At 44.7% G+C, this 22,680-nt stretch overlaps 4 protein-coding genes across 4 annotated transcripts; 3 read left to right on the top strand and 1 right to left on the bottom strand.

Annotated features, from left to right (window-relative positions):
- Window positions 1-540: 540 nt before the first annotated feature.
- On the top strand, window positions 541-875 carry K441DRAFT_222511 (uncharacterized protein). The gene has a single exon (XM_067640599.1). The coding sequence runs from the start codon at window positions 572-574 to the stop codon at window positions 806-808; it is 237 nt and encodes a 78-aa protein (XP_067500790.1). The 5' UTR covers window positions 541-571; the 3' UTR covers window positions 809-875.
- Window positions 876-6,429: 5,554 nt separating this feature from the next.
- Window positions 6,430-7,506, bottom strand: K441DRAFT_730516 (uncharacterized protein; the record flags this gene model as incomplete). The annotated part of the gene is made up of 1 exon (XM_067654220.1): window positions 6,430-7,506. A coding segment is annotated over one exon (1,077 nt), but the record flags the coding sequence as incomplete, so codon positions are not given.
- A 260-nt stretch (window positions 7,507-7,766) lies between these two features.
- On the top strand, window positions 7,767-9,636 carry K441DRAFT_688999 (uncharacterized protein; the record flags this gene model as incomplete). The annotated part of the gene is made up of 2 exons (XM_067652257.1): window positions 7,767-7,905; window positions 7,955-9,636. 2 exons carry the CDS (start codon window positions 7,767-7,769, stop codon window positions 9,634-9,636), a joined length of 1,821 nt encoding a protein of 606 aa, XP_067500788.1.
- Window positions 9,637-11,157: 1,521 nt separating this feature from the next.
- K441DRAFT_698582 (uncharacterized protein) lies at window positions 11,158-14,035 on the top strand. Its single transcript, XM_067653081.1, has 2 exons — window positions 11,158-11,423; window positions 11,479-14,035. The coding sequence occupies exons 1-2, from the start codon at window positions 11,388-11,390 to the stop codon at window positions 13,603-13,605; spliced, it is 2,163 nt and encodes a 720-aa protein (XP_067500787.1). The 5' UTR covers window positions 11,158-11,387; the 3' UTR covers window positions 13,606-14,035.
- The last annotated feature ends 8,645 nt before the right edge of the window (window positions 14,036-22,680 follow it).

Raw genomic sequence — 22,680 nt, 5'->3', positions numbered from 1 at the left:
ATACGTGGAGTAGAAAGAGATAATAGAGAGCTTATATCTCGTATTATTTTTGAAATAATTAGACAATGGAAAGGTGGTAAGGTTTGGCAGTGATTTAAGAATCTGGTGGTTAATTATCGTCAAATTGCGCCCATACTTCAGACCCTCGACAAAAAATTCTGGGGGGGTATAGGGAGCAGCACACACGTGCTTCCCCCCTTTTTCTGCGAAGGTCTGATTTATGAGATAAGAGAAGGGCTCGCAGCTCGGCGTGGTTACGGAAAAACTCGGCGTGGTTAGAAAGTTCAACGTGGTCAGAACTTAAAGTTTAACTTTCTAACCATGCTCAACTTCTGACCACGCCGAGCTTTATGCATATGCAGGGCATATACAAATATTTTTTTAGAATTTAAAGTATTTAATAAATAAAGAATATTATATAACGCTTTAAGTTACATATACGAAGCATATGCGAGGCATATCCCGCTGCATGTTGCTAAATGGCCAAAAAGATAGACGGTGCTTGCGAATCTAATATATACTCTTACAATATTAGTATAGGCTGTGTATACGTATTGTATATGCTCAACATATGCTTAACATATGCTCTCTACCAGTTCTATATAAGGTGGGCTGCGCTAGATATCTGTGTATGCTTAGCATATGCTTTACATATGCAACGCATATACAAACACCATTCTATAGAAAGATAGGCTGTACTAGGTATATGTATAAGCTTAGCATATGCAGCGCATATGCTCCACGAACAAGCCGTTTGGCTACCGCGACACGCCCTCGCTCACTTCGTGCCGGTGTCCATTTGCTATAGGATCTTGCCGCTATACACGTGCATATGCCGAGCATATGCACCGCATATTCGGTGCATACGGTCGCTTAATTTAAATGTGGCTACCGATGCGTATTCTGTATTCAACTTTTCCGTGACCACGCTCAGCTGCACCCCGATAAGAGAATGCGGACAGGATCCGCACGGTAACTCTTGGCAGTAAATTTACTGTCCGAATCGTTTGCCAAGTTTAATTCTGCCGGTATAAAATTAGTGGCTTAAGGCTTATTTTTTAGAGTTATAGATTAATTAAGCACTGTCTATCTTTATGTACGCCTCTATACGCCTCTTTATTTCTACGCCTCTACTTCTTCCTATGCTCTATACGTCTCTCTCTACGTATTCCTATGTAAGAGAGACACGAGTAGAGACACGGGCAGAGAGAGAAGTGTAGAGCATAAGAGGGAGCAGGGATAGGGGTAAAATAGAAGTAGTAGGGCTGAATTTAACTACTCATAGATAAGAGGTAGGTGGGGGAGGCTAAAATAGTGTAAGGGATATTATTGCAGTTGCCTCGGATGCCCTCAGGACAATCGGATGGTCGTCGGTCACGTGCCGGAGGCACGTGCCCGTAGTATATAGTCTCTCCGATCCCAGAGGCCTTACCTCCTTAAGGATTCGTCTCTTCCACAAACTATCCTGTTCCTACAACCGTGCCTTATAGCCCCCTGTCTACTTCTACAAAGTCCCCTCACAAATAGGTTCTGGGTAGTGCTCTAGCCTCCCTTACCGCCTGATAGGCCGCTAGCTTAGCAGAAGATTCGGATAGTAAAGTTACTGCCAAGAGTTACTGTCCGGATCCTGACCGCCGAGAATGCTCGCTTTTTGCACTCCCGTCCGGCTTGTCCACAGCGGCGTGGTGTTGGTCGGCTTGATTTTTCGTATATTACTTGCCCGTTGCCCCAAATCTCAGGAAATTCTATTGGAGAACTACTTTTTCCGGAGCTCTAAATCGCTTCCCTCCCGCCTGGTATATGTTTTAGTAATTGAGAGTATTGAAGTGCTTTAATGAACAAGTGTCAACTGATAAAATACGTCCTATCTGGGCGTCGACAACAAGCCGCTCATACGACACACCAACCGGCCCAACGAGTGTTCGTCCACCCCCTAGGTGGTGGAATGGACGTATTTCTAGATATCTACTGGTGTCGCAACCACGGTCCTCCAATGGTGTGTTCATCCCTTTATCTGGTCGGTGTTCTTGTTTTGTTTCTTTACGGAAAAATAACCAGGGGTTAGCTTTATCCCGTCGTCCTAATTGAAGTTTCTGCAAGATTTATCGAGCAGACTCACTCTTTTTAAATGTTCTTAGACACCACCCATCACATTCTCTTGAATTAGAGAATAATCTCGGTAAATCGGCATTTGCCTCGCATTGAAGAGTGAGGCATTATGACAACGAGACAACGCCTCACTGTTTTTCTCCAAGTTTTATTGGTAATTCATGAGAGTACTTTATCCAAGAGCAATTCTCATCGTGCAGCATGTTTAAAAGCTACATACACTTAAAGCCATAGGCTCCCTTATTCTGGTATCAACCATCCCCTCTGATTGATGAACTCTGAATAATTTCTAAAAGAACACTAGTAGTCTAAACCTGTGAACAAAATTGCAGTTCAATCATCGCGAAGACTTTTGTCAGGTGGTGGTTCAGGTTCTAAAGCGTGTGATTCTATTAGGCACAAAGTCTCTTGAGGTATTCAGCAGTAATACTTCATGAGAGTGTGAAGGCACCGAAGAGTTTTGCAGTGGGGGAGGTAAATCGATCTAGGAGTGGGTGCAGCCTTTTTGTGTGTGTCCAGGAATTAGCATATTGACAGGTCTAGATACCGCCCTGGTATCAAGCAGCCTAGACTCAGCAGGAATGTTCAACAATAAAGCGTAAAGAGAAGCTGGAAGAAAACCAAACTGTTACTCTTCGAAACCTCTTCACTTATGTACCGGCGACGAGCAACGTACATTGCTGTTAAAAGTGTATATCACCTCGTAACGGCACAACCGGGGGATGAATGTGAGATGGGAGCAGAGATGGTGAGTTGCAAATAGTTTTCTATTGTTGACGAGTCTACAGCAATATCATCTAGCTTATCTGAAAACTTTCGGCAGCTCAAGCTCTTGATATCTCGCTACGCTCAAACATATCTTTAACCAAATCTACACACCTCGAGGTGAATATGCACCTAAGGCTCCAGACTCCAAGGGGCCTAACCAAGCCTCTGCGTACTAGCATTATTCTTAGAGGCCATCGTCTTAAGCATCCGGGGCGTCCTCGTCTTAGTTGTATGATACTGGGCGTGCTATAGTTCAAGGTATGTGTGTTGGCTTACGGCGACATCAACCTGTGTTGACTGTAAACGTGTTATGAAAGGGATCCAGTGACTGTCAGCAGAAAATAGCCCTTTACAATTTCATTAAACATTATAAATTGCAAGATACTTAGTTGAATTGAGTGTGTATTCTGCACCTCTAGTGGTGTCACTTGAATCATCTGTCGACCTGTTGCCTACCACCCTGTTACCTACCACCCTCTTTGTTGCCTATCACCCTGTTACCTACCGCCCTCTACGATGCCTGCATCTACCTCTGTCTCTTCATAGATCAATCTACACATGAGTTCCTGACCTGGTATTTTCTGGCCAATATCATCCGACCGCCGTTCTGGTCCAAGGAGCAGGAGAAGGACGTAACGGAAGTTATAGACAAGCAAGTTTGTTGACGAATGCCATGATCAACCCAAGGGTCATTGTGAGAGGTCTCCAAGTTAGTGTGGGTGTCAGAGCCCAGTAAGGGGTTGGAGTCCATGGAGTGCTATCTTAGAATAGGATGATTTGCTGTGTAGGTTTCAATCATCTAGGTTAAAACCTACAAGGTGATACGTAATAGGGCAGGAGACAGTCAAGTTAATCGCCAGATGTCGACCGGGAATACCAGGCCAGGAATGAGAATTCGTGTTTCGATTGATCTATGAAGAAAAAGAGACTGTGTAGAGGTGGCGAAAGGCTGACGACGAGGCTGACGACGACACCAGACCGCTTCGATGAGCAGGCTTCACTGGTATCTAGAGCGCAAGCGGACGTGCCAATTCATAACAGAGGCGTATTATGAAACACAAGTCCCAATATTCAGGAGCAGCCAAAATTCAGGGGCCTTGTGTCACTTAAAAAGACCAACGGGAGTCTTTTGAACCATGGTCCGCCGGATGGGAAGATACCTTTCCCGCTTATGACAGCACGTGGGAGTGTCAACGAACAGCCGATTCCCGGAGAATTGACCGCTGACAACTCTTCCGGGTCGAGGCGCCGACTCTGCAAGGAATAGCAATATGCTGCGATGATGCACTCTTGTGGCTGGTTGGGTAGATACCTTGCTGCGGGTACCAGCTGGTCATTTGTGTACGCAGGTCTGTTCAACAACTATTGGTGACTCAACAAGGCCTCTATTTACATCATGATAAATTTATACTGACAAATTGTGACTAGGTGAATAGGGGGAAAGAAAGTCGATTCAGTTGTGGCATACCCTTCCTGAGGCTGATCCGCTCCCAGGGCGAATTATCGTTGAACATTGTGGCCCATCTATCAGCCGACTTGTTACAGATTAACGACATGGACCAGGTATTAAGAGATATCCCTTCCCGAATACCCGGCCCACGAAAACCCTGTCACTTTTTTCTCACCACTCTTGTGATGAGAGTACTAGACTAGAGTGTTTGTAAATCAAAAATCTGTCTTTAGGGGTTGGACTACTTGTGCCTGTAACTTATCCATGAGCTTCAAGAAGTTGGAAAATTGCAGTGGGATGATATACACCTGAGCCTCGTAGTTTCCTGGCAGGTTTTGAATGCTTCCCTGTATGGAGGGATGGCGGTTCCGGAGAAGTGCCTGGAGTGTTGTTCTTTGGTTCGAAGTTCACTGTTAGTTATCGTTGTCTTGACGATTCCTGGATTATTCTGCACGTGGAAAACGCTTGTCGGATAAGCCATCTGTCGGGAAACCCGCTGTCAGGCACCAAGCCATTCCAGCTTGTGGAGGGATCTCAAACCTTCAGCTTTATTCTTCATGCTAAACGGGAGACACAACAGCAGCGGAATGCCCGCATATATACGGTCGACTGGCTTGGTGAATCACGTCAATCGAATGTTTTTACCCTATTCATGCACTGACGGCTGCCTTGGTTGGGCTAAGGATGCCGCCCCGGCGTCCAGTCCCTAAACAGCCACCAGTACATCCCATTGCATCTGGAAAAGGCTGGTAGTGCAGATCAACGGCAGTGCGGTTGGCGATGTGAAGAGTGCGGCGAGATATGCAGAGTGTCACTCTTGCGCAACAGCAGTCTGCAGGGTGGGCTTCCAAATCCCTCCCTCAGCCAATGGTTTACGGGGTCCCCCCACCAGGAAGCGGCCATCAAGGGTCATTGATGGCGTGCCACCGAATCAAAGCCTGGGAAAGCGCCAAGTACATCCGTGCGGTCCGGAATGCTTGGATTCGCAGCTTCCTGCATCCGGCGGCAGGGAAGCAGGCCGTCTTCGGCGCACCTTGGGTCACCGTACATCTGGCTATTGGTTTCCAGCTTCCCTACCGGCTGAACACCCCACCGGCTAGAAGGTGCTGTCGGCCTGCGTTTTATTGGACTACCAGTGCAGTAATATGGAGCTCGCCTTGCATTACTCCGTGTGATCGTGGATTGGATAGAGCACTTTGACCGGCTGCGGGCTTTGTCCCCACGTTTCTTTGAGACGGGACTGGCTCGTTCCGAGTAGAGTTGCTAGGCGTTGAAGCCGTCGATTCTAGATGCAGCCACACCAGGTTACGTCTGGCGTGGCGCTGAGCAGGTCAAACCGAGGACCGCGCTTTGGCGCTCCACTCTTCCCGCAGGGCCCCCCAGCTTTGGGCCGGATCCTTACTAAAACCTTCGGTGCTGGACGGGTACGGGAACTAAGTGCTTCACACATCAAAAGCTGCCCCCCGCGTCCATGCGCGTTTGTTGTTAAACGCTCCGCATGCGCCCAATACGGTCTTGTATGCGAAGAGCCACCGAATATGGAGACTCTATCGCGCCCCCTGATCATGCCGAGATTGGCGCACGTGCTGCCAAGTGCTACGATTAGGTCTCATTTTCGGGCGTTCTTCTGTAAGTAGGATCCGGGTAAAATAATTGCATGATGCACTTCACTAGGCTTGGGCGACTTCAGCACGCGTCCACCATGTTCAAGATCTGCAGAGGGTCTGTAGAAGCCACTTCGAAACGCGATGGCTGGCAATTCTCATGTGGCTACTGTTAGTTACGATGCACAATTCGGGTTGAGCCTCCCGAGCTCTTGGACCTTTATGGCAGTGGTCACCCAAAACAGCATGCCGATCAACCCGGGTTGCGCTCTGGTGGGTCTAGGGGGTGAGCGCAAAAATTCTAGATCTGATGTTAATATCGATGGCCGACCCTCCACCCCATGATCCGTGACTCCTCCGGGACCACCTTCATTTATGTAGAAGGGCAGTACGAGTCAAGTGAGTCGAGGGAGTCAAGACGCCGATCCAAGTGTCCGCGGAGCAGGAAACCTAAGCTTTTGACGTCGATTACCTACCCATAGTCGAGCCGCTCCGGGATCAACCTTCTCCTGACTTGCTGCCCGTGCTCGTGGGTTCAATTTGCAGAGGCCGCTGATCGCGTCGCTTGGGTGCGGGTGAAGCTACAATGCAAGTATTATTCGCAGCTGGGCTGCCCAAGGTAATAAGAGTGACCACCATCTCGGCCCACCAAGGCCATCCATGAAAAGCTGCTCCAGTGTAAGGGCTATAGTAAAGACCGAAGTCAGATTCAGTCACGCGTGCCGCCGTGGTAGTGGCCTTGGGAGTGGCAGCGGCCCTGTGCGCGGTGTGCTCGCCAGGAACGGGATTCATTGTGTTGTGGTCGCAGAGCAGCGCCGCAGGCTCTGGCGTACGTTGGTGGAGGCAGTGCCTTGTGGCCAAGGCAGCATCGAGTCGGGCAGGACCCAAGCTAGCAGGCAAGCCCGTTGAAGTGGGCCGTGGTGGTCTGATCAGCCGGCAAAAGAGTTCGCGTGTGTGGAACAACGGGATGGAGTGGCAGGCGTGTGGGCCGCTGGGCTGGGAAATCTCGCCTGCGGGTTGCCCAAGGGCCTGTCTAGCGTTGGCCCTCCCTCGCTGCGTCCGACGGGTGCTGAGTATCCCCAGTTCTCCAACTGCTCGCCTTGTTCTTCTTTCCTTCTCCTTCTCCCACCTGCCCGCAACCTTTGTCTCTCGCCAACCGACGGGGAGCAGCAGAGGACCACTCTGGTCGACAGTCATTTTCCGTGAACATCGTCGCCGACCCGTGCCCGTACCGCCTAGGGGAATACGCGCTGCCCAATGCTCGAGGATCAACCAGTGCGACCGTCGCTTCCTGTACTCGATATACTGCTCTCCTTCATTCGATTTCTGCGACGCTGGCAAACGTCGCCGTGAGACTTCGTTCGGCCAACCTTGTTTTTTCTCATTCACTTCAATTCGCTTTGGTAAGTGCTGTCGTCGCTCCTCCATCGTTTCCCCGTCCGGACTTCTCCAGCCGCTACGACAAATCATACTCCAAGCCGGCCTGCTGGGAATTCCTCTACCAGCCTCAACTCCTAACGGCGTTCCAGACTCCACGTTCGTGGTAGCTGTCTCTATTGGCTTTGTTTTGGACTCTTTTAATTCGACACACCGACTATATATAACAGGTAACTCTAATCTCGAGTTTCCACGAATACCTCCTTTGACCACCTGCGTGGCGACACCGAATACATTTTCGCGCTTGAAGGCTTGAGATACCCCGGCCTCTTCGCAATGTAATAAATGCTAGGACTCGAAATGCTGACTTGTCATGAATTATCAGTAGTTATATCTTCAAATCTTACATCTCAAATATCACATCAAATCGTCCCAATATCCCGATACTCTAAGCAAAAATGGCAACCATTATTCCCGTCTCAAATGAGACGAATAGCTCGGCGTCGAGGATGACAAAGGAGGGCAAGAAGATCACTTATCGCATGCAGGTCATTCAGCAACCCGAACGCGCTAGAGCATGTGGATCCGGAGCCAAGTGTAAGTTTTCGGACGCGCAAACAATACTGTAGAAATTAACTTTCCAAAGCCTCTGCCGATCGCCGCCCTGTTGACCCGCCTCCGATCGTTGAATTGCGTGTATTTGAGGGAGAGGGCCCATCTATGACCGAGGTTACGTTCTGTTACAGTGCAAACTTCTTCCTGTTCGCAACTCTGGAGAATGCCAGAACTATGGCCCAAGGCCGCGTCCCACCTGCTCCAACAAGCTTTCCGGTCCTGACAGGAACTCCCGTTGCGGGCATGGCCTACTTGGATCGTCCGACTCCGGCTGGCTACTTTATTTTCCCTGACTTGTCGGTTCGCCATGAGGGAAAGTATCGGTTGAGCTTCGCGCTGTATGAGGAGCTGAAGGATCCGAAAGACATGGACGCTGATGACCGCCAAACTGTTGAAATCCACCCTCGACCAAATGTCGACGCTCACGTTTCCCACCGGCTGGAAGTGAAGTCTTCGCCCTTCACTGTCTTCTCTGCCAAAAAGTTCCCAGGCTTGACAGAAAGCACTGCTCTAAGCCGCATGGTCGCAGAACAAGGCTGCCGTGTCCGCATTCGTCGTGATGTCCGTATGAGGAGGCGTGAAAACAAGTCATCCAAGGATTGGGATGAGTACGATGACGAACCAACATACGATGCGACCCGACGAACTGCCACGCCAGATGCTTATGGACAACAGAACATGCCAACTCCTCAGCCTATTATGGATGGTAGTGACCGCCCCAGATCTGTATCCAATGCTAGCAATACGTCCTTCGTTGCACCACCGCGTCGTCCATCAATGCAGGATATGGCTCAAAACTATCAACAGAATGGTTATCCGCATATGTCAGCCCAGACCCAACCTAATGGCTATCACCCTCAGATGCAATATGGATCCACACAAGCTCACCAATATCAGAATCAGTTCGCTCCGCCACAGCCAAGTTCCATGATGCAACCTCCTCAAACACCATACCAACACCAGTCACATCATGGCTACCAAAACCACTCCAATATGCACATGCCCCAGTCTTACGGATACATGCCTAGCCAGAGCTATCCTCAGCCCCATTTCGAGCAGCCAAGTCATGTGCGCCATGAAAGCATAGACTACTCAGGAACGCCTAACGATTACCGACGATCATCTGTGACGCAGAACACCCAGCAGTATTCAGCTCCAAGCCAGATAATATCCCCTTTTGGGACTTTGGATACGCAGTACAACCGGCCTCACCAGATGAGCCAGGCCATGCAACCGATGCAGCCTGCGCACCAGAGCACTCCTGCAACGACTCCTAGCGCTATGCATATCCCGAACGGCCATGCTCTAGCACCCCTGAAAACCCTTCAACCACCTCCTGAAAAGCATGAACCAGTTTCTCCGTCGTATCAGATTGGTGGTCCAATGTCGGGTGGTTCAATGTCAGCTTCATCGGATACGCTACAGCATCACAATTATCTCGATAGTGCACCCAGGACAAACCCCCCGAAGTTCCTAAGTCAACCCCAATCTGCTGTTGGAACCAAACGATCATTCTCTAGCACATTTAATTCGAAGCATATGAACGAACGTTTGCAACAAGGCGCACGACCGAATATTGCTAGCCCAAGCTATACCTGCGATGCTGGTTGCGAGGATCCTCCTGACACTGAGGACCCCTTGGACGAAAGAGCTATGAGCTATCGTCGAGCGGACGGAACACATCGTCAGCGTCGTGTCCCGGATTTGGTATGACTCTAAGAACTCTTTCCAACATGAAAGAGTTTCGATCAATGCATTCACTTAATCTTTTCTTATGGGTTCGGTGTTCGGTCTCCGCGGGGTTTGCTTTGACACGCGTGGCTATTGAAATATTTGCAAAAACTCTGAATGGATGCTACGCATCGCACTGGATTTCTTTTTTGCATTTTCATCGTAGGATTATTGAGGCGTCCTTTGTTCTACCCTTCTATTTTATGCGGAGGGATCTGAGCCTGGCGGCTCCAACTACCATTTCTTTGCGTGAACGACAAATTCTCAATTACCGCCTAACTCTGATAATTACCTTCAGGTTGCGATCCCGTCTTGTTCTGCTTTTGTAGTTCTATATTTATGAAGGAAATTTCCGGGCTTTGGATACATCACCACGCGGTGCGCACAATTTGAACTTCCCCTTGTTGTTTGATTTAGTTACTATTTTCCTTTCCTTGCTGGTTCATGGGGGACTTTTTCTTGGGAAGTTGAGATGTGAATGCAACGCTAGGCATAGACTCGCATTTGCTCACAGCTAAGGTGGTGTGGATAGCTCATTTGATTAGATATGAAAACAACTGGAGGTTCTCTTTATCAAAATTTTTTTAATTGCTTCCACGTGTAATTTGGTTCAACCCATGCACGTACCTGAACGCTTTTTCGGTGGAATGGGGAGCTGAAGGCTCTTACGTAAGACCTAATTTTGGCCGTGGGAGATGAAACACGGCGTTGATATCCTCATAAATAGCCAATAAACGAAAGTTTAAGGATAGACAGGATCGTTTTCCATTGGTAAACATGAACTCCCTAAGATCTATTCTTGAAAAAATATAGCTAGCCCAATCAGATTGATGCCACTAGGCTTAGCACAAGACGGTATTCAATTTAGCAGAGCCAGTATGGCTGCAAGAGTGTCATATTATAGCATTATTTTTTTGCTGACAGCACTTCGGAGTAACACAACATTTCCGATGACAATGTTCTTGGGCTGTCGGGTTTAATCGTGCGAGCGCCAGCTGCCGTCAGCCTTTTCCTTGACAAGTAGGGTATGTTGGCTAGGGTACTGTTAGAGAGTGAGGAATTATTGAAAAGTACCAGCAGGTCAATCGATTCGGCAGATCTCTAAACTTGTAGTCAATTGCGATGTCCTAAGCTCGTTTAGCCTTGACAAGACAGTTCTGAACAAGATGCTCTGCATATAGGGAACATCGAGGCATAAGAAGCTGTTTTTTCATAAGAAAGATGATTTTTGTCCGTTGACAATCCTTTCACGTTTTCGACTCCCGCTTAGATAACTATTCCTGCGAAGTAGTTGGTGGTGTCTGCAGGTGTTAGGAGACCTCTGAAAAATACCACTATAAAATTAATCAATCAATGGCCTGCAGGGGTGGTTAATATGGTTCATCTCATTCTGGTGAATCTAAGATAATAGCAACGTGGAAGCCGATTGGTGAAACCCCGTTCCTTGATCCATGTAACAGCGCGGCTTGTTGTTTTGGACCGCCTCGCCAACACCGCATCAACAGGAGCTGGTCACTTTTATTCACCACCACCTTTGTGTGTCAGGCTGATCGCATTGGCATGAATCTGCGCACATGAACTTATGATTTTACGATTCTCCTTTGTCTTCCTGGCAGTCTCAGTCCGCACACGTATTTTCTCTTTCCCTTGGAGCGTTTCGGGGTGACAGCATAGCGTTCGCGCTTCAACATATCCGAGCACTCAAAGAATTGCTACAACAAGTCCTACCTGGCATGGCAAAGCCGGCTAGAGCTAAGCATATATCGCAGGTCTGTCCACATAATTATCTGCTTGCGTAGAATTTGCTGACACTACCAATTCAAGAATCCCGCTCCTGACGCGATTACCCCCCTTGCCTTAGCAGATGCTGGCCAACCGCATGGCTCGCACAATGAATCTACAACCACTCCTACACCCGACGTAGAGAACTTAAGGAAGAGAGGACATGACACACAAGAAGAACAGTACGAGGAGCATAATGGCGATGGCCCCCAGGATTGCAACACTCCTCTCTCGAAGCGCCGCAGGTCCTCAAATTGGCCGCTTCCCGCAGGCGACCCACTCCCTACTCCAGAGCAACAAGCTCATCGAAAACTTGCGAGTCCAGCCTCATCTGTCAAGAGGCGCCGTGCGCCGAAGTCTGACCGACCTTCCAAATTTAAGGAGGGTAGCATGAATGACAGAACAAGTGAAAAGCCACCAAGCGTTTTCACTAGAATATTTCAGGGGAGCTCCCAAAACCTATCTGTGGACCGCTTGATGGAAGACTACATAGAATCTTCCAATGAACCATCTACAGGCAAACACGCTAGTAAACCTCTGGCCTCGCCGTCGAAAGCTACTCCTCATCACCCCAACTCTTCCATTTCAAGCATGGCCACCGGCGAGACCAAGCGATCTGGTATTTACCGGTTTGGTCGATCGATCGCCTCATCTTTCAATCCTGGAAATATATGGCAGAAAGTGACCACTGGCTGGAAAGATGCCAAGGAAGAGCTCATCAAGGAAGAATTAGATGATCGAAAGGCCCGTGCTGAGCAAGCCTATGCCGAACTCAAGAAATCTGGGCAGCTTGGTGCCACAAAGGTGTTCATTCGTGGTGCTGAGGAACTGAATTCTGCCGAGGCTACGCACCGTGATTCTGGCATTCAAATGGACGATATTAGGTCTTCGTTGGACCATAAGCAGGTCGTAGAGGATACCACAAAAGTTCTTCCTTCAGCATCATCTGTATCTGGAGCCTCCGAGACTAGAAAATCATCCTTCCACTTCAGGACACCATCCATATCGAATCTGAAGAAAGCCAAATCGAATGTCCAATTGAATTCTCAGCAGACTCCCACTTCTTCGCAGTCTCCCGAAAAAGAGCAAACGGAGATGGAACGCACCATTCGCAAGAGCCAGTCTAAGAAAGATATGCAGAAGCAACAAAAACTTACCAAACGAGTCAGCGACCTTGAAGCGAAGTTAGAGGAGGCTCGTCGCGAGCTCGATCGTGCTCTAGGAGACGCGCCTCCGATCCCCGTCCTGCCTCCTTCGTTAGCAGATGGCCAAACACCAAGTGGTCATTCGCGAAGCTCTTCTCCACAGAAGAAAGCGTTTGTTCCTGGTGCCTTGCCATCCTTGCCATCCGAGCGTCTTCTTTTCCCTGAGCAGTTGGAAGCAAGGGAAGAGCTAGAAAAGGCACAATCTTCTCTGCCTCTCCAAGATATTATGCTAATTGAGAAACTGACCGAACTCCCTCCTGCAGTCGAGGATGATATCGAAAACAGTGCTACCGAGACTCCAGCAATGTCCCAGGAGGCTGCATCCAAGCGAAAGGTTACTAAGAAGCGCAAGAGCGCAAATGAAGAGGACCTCCGCTACAAGCCTCAGAGTGAAAGCGATGATGATAGAGAATGGGAAGTTGCATCGAAAACCTCGAAGAAGCGGAACAGTGGACCCAAGACTGCTGAAAAGTCTAATTCAAAAAGCAAAAAGCAGACCACGTCTACTAAATTGACCAAGAAGCAACATCTTACAACGAGCGAGCGGTCCCAGGATGAACCTCAAGAAAACACAACCAAGATCGCTGTTATGCATGCTGCAGGATCTACTGCTAGCTTAACTACAGTCCCTGAGGAATCCACGATTTTGATTCCACTTTCCGACGTACCATCCCAGCCAACCGCTTTTGCTACTCCATCGCATCCGACTAAACGATACACCTCTCGTTCACCGGCTATTAACAAACTTTCGAAGCGGAGAGATCATTCTCATCGTCACTCAACTTCTCCCCCACCTTCTAGTTGCTATTCGAAGGGCGGAGATTATGCAGAAAATGATATCGTTTCTGTTGTCCCAGACGGCGCATCTGTGCCACCGCTACCATCGATGTCACGTGGAACGAAGAGCAAGAACGAAGTGGTGACAGATGATGCTTGGGAGGGATGGGATGATGAGATCTTTTGAAAGATGAAACTAGATCGTTAAATTAGGATTATACTTCCTGGAAGTCGAAAAATACACCTTACGGAATGACCAGATATTCATATGAGCTTCCCTCTCCACATGTTTGGGATGAGATTGGTTACGGCCGCACATGATTGTCGATGTGTTGGCGCGGATTACTCCGCCGTATACTTTGTTGCGTTTCAGCGGTTTCTATCCCTTGGTGGTTTCACTTTTCTATTGATCGAAGCTGGAGGCTTGGAGACCCTTCTATGTATAGTGACGGAGCAATTGTTATTAGGTGGCAAGGCGAAATGCACGGTTGCCAATATGGGGGTGATAGTCTTGGGCATCCTGGCGACAGCGTAACACTGGCTGTTTGCATTTGGAGTGCGGTAAATATAGTCTTTCTTCTTTGTAAGTTTTAATGGGATTATCTTCCAAATTGCCTTTCTTCTTTTAGGCAATATACATCTTAGTACTTCTAATGCTTCCCCCTTCCAAGAACCTCTGTGTTCTGATTGTTTTAGAACGGCTTTCGCTAGCCTGCTTGCTAAAACTATGTTGCCCACTCTACCCTTTGTTATTACAGGAAGAATCTACCTGGTTGCGGAGAAGTGTTGAGAAACTCTTCTCAAGATTGCACATCTAGATATAAACGCCAAAACCCCCCATATTATTTCTCCCACAGAGAGCTACTCACCGCAAACTACATTAGCCACAACTCATTACACCACCTCGGAATAAAATGAATCCACTTGACTTATTCAACTGGCTTCAAAGGCTAAATATTCGATTCGAACATAAGGCCAACAACCACCTGATTCAACGCACTTAACTGCCACGAATGTCTTCGCAGGATTTGCAGCGGTGCTGATCGTTGGTGGAATTATCTATTGTCTATTCCACCGCTTAATGTGCAGAAACCTAGGTGAACAATTAGACGGGACCGAACATGATGTTAGCACTGCTGTAGGAGACAACTCCAGTGATGACAGGGATGGTGATGGTGGGCTTCGTTTCACCGAGAGCAGTGGAGAAGGACCTGAGCTCAAAGCATGGATGAGCACTAAAAATAAGAGAACAGCCGGCGGAGACGAGAGAAGCGATGCAGAAGCAGAATACGGGGAGCAAAGCAACAACTGTAATTCAACAGCCACTGGGCCTACCCCTGGAGGGATTTGCTAGGGCAACTCTAGTGGCTTCCTGTAGAGGCTGAGCCCCAAGGGGGAACAGTTAGTGAGCATGTAGCTGTAGAGCACGTGGGTATGCCTATGGAAACTCTGGCGTGAAATGAGAGTTCTCCGTCGTGCTTCAACTTATACAGCGAGAATGGAAATATGGAAGAAGGACAAATCTTACAGCCAACTGAAGCAAAAAAGAACGATTGTATTGCGCACTAGAACGGCTAGGAACTCGAGAAATTCAGTGAGGGGTGCTTCAGTGGGTCTTGCAGGATGGCGGGGGGTTTTTGGCGGGATATGGTTGGTTGTTACGTGTTCCAATGGTTCATATATCAATTTGTTCAGGGCCAGATGCAAAATGCCTGCTGGATCACTATGTATTGTAGAAGGCCTTCTCTCCTACATGCAGTGCCTTGGCTGCAGTCGCATGCCTGTGTCATTTCTGCTTGCCGATTTCCAAGCTTATTTAATGAATTGCTTCTTTCCTGCTATATCAATCCATGGCTAACACAGGACAATAACAGATTCTGAGCTTGCCAATCATCAAAGAGCACTGGACAAAAGGTTTACAGGCATGTGTGAGGCCTCCTGAATCTGCTCAGAGGAACGAATAACTTTATCCGCCTGCTGTACTAGCTATCCCTGCGAAGTAAACCTAGGCTTAGTAGCACGAATTAATATTTCCATCTACCCTAGGACATGCCTCCTATTTTCTCTATGCCCGCTGGCGTCAATCAAAAACCGCGGCATCCAAACGATGGAGATCAAGCTCTTATAACAATTCTCGCCTGCCTGTTTGTCGCATCCTAACTCCAGTGCGGATATTAGACTGCGCAGAGAGAAGGGAATATGTTGCGCCGTGGACCGCATTGCAAGAAAAAATTCAATGTCTTTCGACGGGCAAACAACAGGGCCCAACACGCGTACATAAGTGTAAGAATAAATCTAACGCAAGCATCACAGGATGGACAAAGCAGTTGGCAGGGTGAAAGGGGTCCAAAAGCCGGGATATTCATTAGTCAGGGCAGCTCATTTACCGCCGAAAATTGGGTTGCGAAGGACGAGGGTGATGCAGTGGAAAGGGTCCCTTTCAATTAAGGTGCCGGGGCCGGTGTGAGTAGAGGGAGCGTGGTCGGCCTTGGTGGCCGCTCCTGTGGCTATGGGCGAGAGCCCGGGATTTCTCTGCAGCTTCGCTCCGCAAGGAAATGCCAGTGGCGACAGAATCATGAAGGAGAGGCGTGTTTTCCAAGGAGACGAGCGAAGAAGATGGTGGATATGGGAAGGGATGAAAATGGAGCGCAGACGACTTTGGGCTGCTCAATATTTTCCATATGAACCATAGATATCGTCACGGAGAACATGTCAAACGAGTCGAGTCCGCCGAGGCCATTTGGTTGGTGGATGTTTCCTAATATCAGTGTGCGGGGCCCTGCCAATACCAGTTCCCTAGAATATCGATTTGCAGCACGGTTAAAAAAGGGGTTGGACGGCCAAATGAGAAGTCGTACATCGAAAAGGAGCTGCAGGGAAGAAAGAAAGGCTTCTTTAGGTTCTTACAGCACTCACGCTCTTCAAGTCCTTCGATTAAAAGATATGGACTAAGCTCTTCGAACGAGAAATACGAATCAAGATCCGCAACATTGAGAGATCAGTGGCCTACGAATAAGCACTTTAGAACGCTAACCAAAAGGATTAAACGTCAAGATCGTCGCTGGGCTCATCAAAATGATATGGCGGACGCACTCCCGATTTGGAAAGACATCACCCAAGAAGCGCAGGACGCCATCTTTGCTCCTGACTCTCTATCCAACCAAAATATCCAGCTATCTCAAGGTAGTGATGATATAACACGTCGAAGTTTCAAACGCTGGGGGCGACAGTTTGATGGATTTAGAGGGTTTGAGCATAGTACCGAATCGAAGCTTGACTCGCACCATGACAATGAGGAGTGACTATGGAAACCTCCACTGCAATCGGGGGTGTTGGGAATAAAGGCAAATGGTCACCATATGAGGTATATTGCCGTCACGTGTAGCAAGTTGCCGTTACGTGCGGTAAGTTGCCATCACGTGCCGCCGCGGCACTAGCGTGGTGAGGAACCTTAAGTTCCTCACCCCTTTCTTAAAGAAGAAAATAGAACAATTATTATACTATCTACGAACCATAGCTACGTAATATCCCCCTTATATAACCAACACTAATTAGTAGTTAACTTTATAGTTATACTATAGAATAGCTAGGTATTCACTAAGAAGAGACGAGCTACTATACTAGTGCTACTCGTGCTAAGGGAAGCTATCTTTTAAGGTTAGAACTAGTCCTAAACCTTAAATAAAACTCTTCCATAAATCTAAGGATCTAAAGGCTAGAACTAGTCCTAAGCCTTCCCCAAATTATAGATTCTTACGTCTATTACGCAAAATAATACGCTTTATAAGTGTTGGGATTACGGTGGGGGGGTTTTAGTATCAATTGTATTCGTCTTGTTCTTCTCTCTCTACGTCTACAGGTGGAATTTGATGGATCTCCTAAGCTCGCTTAGCTCACGTGGTTAACCTAATTGGTTACAAGCAACCGTGTCTACTATATTACAGAACCTTATTCAGACACTGGTAATAACTAGGAAATAAGAAAAAGAAATAAAAAGATACTAGTAAATGGGTCCGTAGTCTCTATCCCTCTCCCTTTTTAAATTCGGTCCAAAACGCCTCTGCCTTAGGATCGTTGTAATAACGAGAATAGGGTTCTATATCGAGATAGAAGTGAGAAGTTCCCTAATCTTCTTAGTTGTTATTATTCTTATTACTACCCTTAAACTCAGAGATATATTAACGTATTCTCCGGTCTCTTTTATCCCTTGTATGGTTTGTAGACCAATATCCAGATTTGCCGCATATAAAGCACCTTTTACCCTTGTTACTATCCTTATTGCGGTATTAACGGTTAGGGGGGTAGTATTGTCGGTTAAAGGGGTGGTATCGTTAGTTGGTATAGAATGATTCAGTCTCTTGTTCTCGTTTACCGTACGTCGCGATTAAGGATTTAATGTCGCTAATAAGGCTAGTAAGAGTAGTAGTAGGTCGAAAATAAGCTGGTTTGTAAGCTAATACGTCTTGGTATGTAGTAAGGAGCTTATTATAGAATGTCGTGTTATTTTAAAAGTCCTTTGCTAACCCGCGTTATAGCTACCATATCTCATTAATTAATACCTGAAATACTTGGCTTGTATCAAGTCCTTTTTAAGCAGTAACTTGTTTAAGCGTAATTGCATTCTATTTTGATAGGATGTCGCGTTTATATTCGTCGCCTTTAAAGTATAATTTAAGGCCTACGTATACGTTCTTGAGGTTGAGATCTTTAAGGTAGGTAAAGTAGTATTTAAGAGCAAGGCCGCGGAGCATAGTAGGAATAGCAATGATGTACGCTTGCTTAGGGACGCCAGCTCGGAGGCAGTAGTTTTGGAAGATTTTAAACTTAAAATTAAAGTTATCTTATTTGCTAGAGTATTTAACTTCATCCGTATAGAGCTTAGATAAGTTAGTGATTTCCCTTCTAAAGCTTCCTTGTTCTTATAGGGTGAGCTAGTTTATAGCTTTAGTAATTTAGGCCGGAGGTGGGGTTGGAGTTACTGGGGTAGGGTTGTTGGTAGGGTCGTCAGTAGGGTCATCGGTAGGGTTATTGGTAGGGTTATTGGTAGGGTTATCGGTAGGGTCATTAGTAGGGTTATTGGTAGGGTTATCGGTAGGCCATTTTAAGGGAGTTGGTTCGTATATAACTCCTAAAAGGCCGTCTGCAATTGACTTCCTTGCCTCCTTCCGTACGTATACTCTATTCTTATAGAGGTAATCCCTAATCTTCTTTAATCGATCCTTGCTAAGGTCATTAAGTATATCCTTTATAAACGACTTAAAATTATTAATAAAGCTCTCCCATAGGTTGAATCCCTTCCATCTATTCTCCTTATATATTGATAATCGCCAATTAACAAATACTTCGACTTCCTTAATATTGGTTATAGTTGCGTTAATTCCGGTCTTCTATTTTACAGTATCCATTATGGAGGTAGCCATCTTTTGGTTCCGTAGTTAATTTAATTTAATAGTTAAACTAGAAGCGTAGAAACCTATAAACTAATTGTTCTAAAGGCGTAATAAACGCAGGTTAGAAGCGCGAGTAACCTTATAAACTGGCCTTTGGGCTTAATAAGCAATACCTTAATTCTTAGCCTTTAATAAGAGGTCTAGAGAATTAGATAGTGCCTCTCTTTGTTATACCTTGCTAATCTATATAGCACTGATTAGTGTTGGGATTACGGTGGGGGGGTTTTGGTATTAATTGTATTCGTCTTGTTCTTCTCTCTCTACGTCTATAGGTGGAATTTGATGGATCTCCTGAGCTCGCTTAGCTTATGTAGTTAACCCAATTGGTTATAAGCAACCGTGTCTACTATATTACAGAACCTTATTCAGACAATAAGTCTTTGCGATTTAAGGCTAGAACTAGTCCTAAGCCCTATAATTATAAATATATATTATAAACGCGTACTAAACAACAATCCCTATACCACTAATATTCCCTTCCTTTAAAGATATAACTATGGCCACTTTAAATAACTAGAGAGACTCCTTACTATTAGGGGTAGCTATATACGCGAAACTCATTAATAAAGATTAGGATATATTTACCTTTAATATAATAACCTATACCATAAAATAAGTTAACGGCTTTCTCCTACACTATATTCTATTCTACTAAGATAGCTACTATACCAATTTACAGTTATGGGAATACTTTAGGGAGGATTTTATAGAATAAACCGCCGACACCTAGGCACTTAGCAATGTTAATATTATTTAGGATTTTTAAGACTCCCTCTAAAGGAATAGGGTGTATATTGCTAAGGATAGTAACCTAATTACTAGTAATATTTACGCCGTTCTTACTAATATAGAAGAACTAGTATAAACGGAAGCTAAGATTATATATTAACTACGGAAACCTAAAACTAACCTATATTCTTTAGAAGGCAACTTTAATTTAGAATAAAACCCCTAGAACGCTACTCTTCTACCTAAAGGTGCTCTCCTACCTAGAGGTGCTCTTCCTCTACCTCTACTACCTCTAACTCTTTTATCCCAGCTAACTAATAAGCCTTTATTTTAAGAAGTTACGAATCTAATAAAGGTATATTTAGACGAAGAGAAGAAGTTTAGAGGAGAATTATATAATATACTTAGAGTAAAACTATAGGTCTTTTATAACTGCTGTAATAAGGTTAAAATTTAACGCCACTAGTTCTATTATACTTTCTCTATTATATTAAAGGGATAGGCGGTAACGTTCTATTATAACTATATTATAGGTAAAAACTATAGCTTTAATATAATGCTTTAGCTTACTAGAGCCTACTTTAAAACTAATAAAAACTACTAACTCTATATATCTAAATAGCGGGAGACTATATTCTAGAGAGTTATTACTTTTAACCTAATAACGACTTGCCTAGAGTGCCTTTAACTACTCTTTAATAAACTCTAGAAAATCTAACGCGGACTTACTAAAACTTATTAAAATAAAAACAGCCTAAGGGACTAGGTTATCTTAGTATGCCATAGCGTTCTTAAGTATAACTTAGCGCTATATAAACCTATAGATACGTTTAAAGGAGTATATACCGAGCTACGCTTTACTATAGATACTGTAATACGAATATAAGAATCTTAATAGCTTTATACCGAAAGCCCTACCTAACTAAGCGTTCCTAACTAATATAATTATAACTAGACTAATTAAATATATAGCGGCCGTAGTAGGGAATATAGTAAAGGGTATAATTAACGTTAACTATAAGGTAATTATAGAGGTCCTTATAGAGGTTTATTTTAAAGTAATTGCTAGAAGAAGTACTACGTTTATAAGAAGCCAAATTGCTAGTTAACTAGATACTCCCTTAATAAGCGAAAAGAGGTATATAATAAGTTCCGTTAGAGTATAAGAAATATTAGAAATTATAAGGTTACTGTGGCCTACTTCTAAAGCTTTCTGGTTTAATACGAAGGCGTAGAAGACCTTAAGGGTGAGGTTAATAAGACCGAATAGCTCCTTATGGATATGGAAATTGAGGACTACTTACCTAACTAATACTTTACTAAGTATGGTAAGGTAAATGGTATATAAACCGTTGCTATTCTTAATAACTAATCTACGCTCCATTTTATTATAAAGTTAGATATCTTTAACGAGCCAAAGGAGAGCTCCGCGTTTTCCTTTAATAACAGATACTTAGTAAATGTCTTCTATAGTATTATACCAGATACTAGAGCCGCAGGAGTATCTATAATAGGAGAACCTTAAGTTTAAGCCCTTTAGCAGCTTAATAGCTCTGTTTAGATTAACTATTTAACGGCAGGCTAATATATAATTCATTTTGGCAAAGGTACTGCAATCTCTTTTAGCATAATTAGGGTTTAAACCCCCTTAGGGTATATTACTTTTTACGTTATTCCCATAAACACTCTGTTTTTATTTTGTATTAAAGATATAGATAAACTAGGCGTTAAGCTTAATAACCTTAAGAATATACTTATGTAGGGAGATAATTAGGTGCCTATTATACGTAAGTAGGGTTACCCTTAGCTGCTCCTTTAATAACTAGAAAAAAGTGTTGCTTAAAGCTATTTAACTAAGTTAGAGTTACGCTAACTACACCGTTATTTTAGTTACCTATTAGTTTACTAATTACTTAAGGTTCTTTAGCGAGTAGGCTATAAAGTTAAGGTTAAGGCAATTAAGCATCTTATAAAATACTGCTACTATTACTAAATAAACTAGAGGTCCCCTAGCCGATTTAAGTTCACCCTTAAAGATAATTACAACTTTAACTTCTATATTATTATCGACATTATATACCTTAGCGGCAAGCCAGTACTCCAAGTTGTTAACTTCTTAACCTCCTTCTAAGCCGCATAATTCTTAAAGGATATATTAGCTAGGAACGCATAGGATACCCTTTAGTTATACTAGATTAATATCTACCTAGGACCCCCTAATTAAATTGTCTATAATATAGAAAAGAACTTCTTATCTATAGAGTTCCAATAATAAATAAAGGTAATGGCAATTAAGGTTAAGGAAGTCCCTATTAAGGCATATAATAGTATTGGAAAAGTGGAGCAATATTACGCGCTATTACGCCGCGTATATAAGATTATCTCTTTAGAACTAAAGGATGCTAGTAAAGAACTTACCTTATAAATAGCTGTTAAAGCTATTAATAATTCCGCTGGCCCGGATAAACTTATACCTATATTACTAGTCTTTAGCGCCTACCTACAAATAACTAATAATTCTCTATTATCTCCCTCCGTTATATAATAAGCTAAGGCAATTCGCAAGGCAATAAAGGAGGTGTAATGCCTCTATACTACACGCCAGGTTAATAATACACTAGGAATAAGAAATGGCCTAAATACCTTAACTATACTTAATCTGCTACTCTAGTCTAAAGTACGCGTATAGCGTAAAAGGGGAGGATGGTTAGGCCTATATTAACTTATTATAATTAATAGTTAAACTTATACTATTTAGATGCCTTATAGACCTACCTAATTCCGTTTAACTATTATTAAGCCTTACTATAAAGATAATAATTCCGAGCCTTTATAGGATGCCCTAAAAGATACCTTAGAAGAGAACTACGATTAATATACTCTAGAAGGCAACTATAATCCTAATATAATTATAGTAGATACGCCATAACTATAACGCGGTAGAGGTCGCCTAAAGGGATTATAAAATCGCCAATACCTTATTAATTTTAAAGAACAATTTATTGCCGCTATTAAGAATAAAGTTAAGTTATTAATGGCCTTTATAACAGCTAAAGAGAAGGCTGACTTTAAGCTTATAAAAC

This window comes from Cenococcum geophilum, assembly GCF_001692895.1.
Source record: "Cenococcum geophilum 1.58 unplaced genomic scaffold K441scaffold_40, whole genome shotgun sequence".
NCBI lineage: Eukaryota > Fungi > Ascomycota > Dothideomycetes > Gloniales > Gloniaceae > Cenococcum > Cenococcum geophilum.
This window is presented reverse-complemented; position numbering and strand designations above follow the sequence as displayed.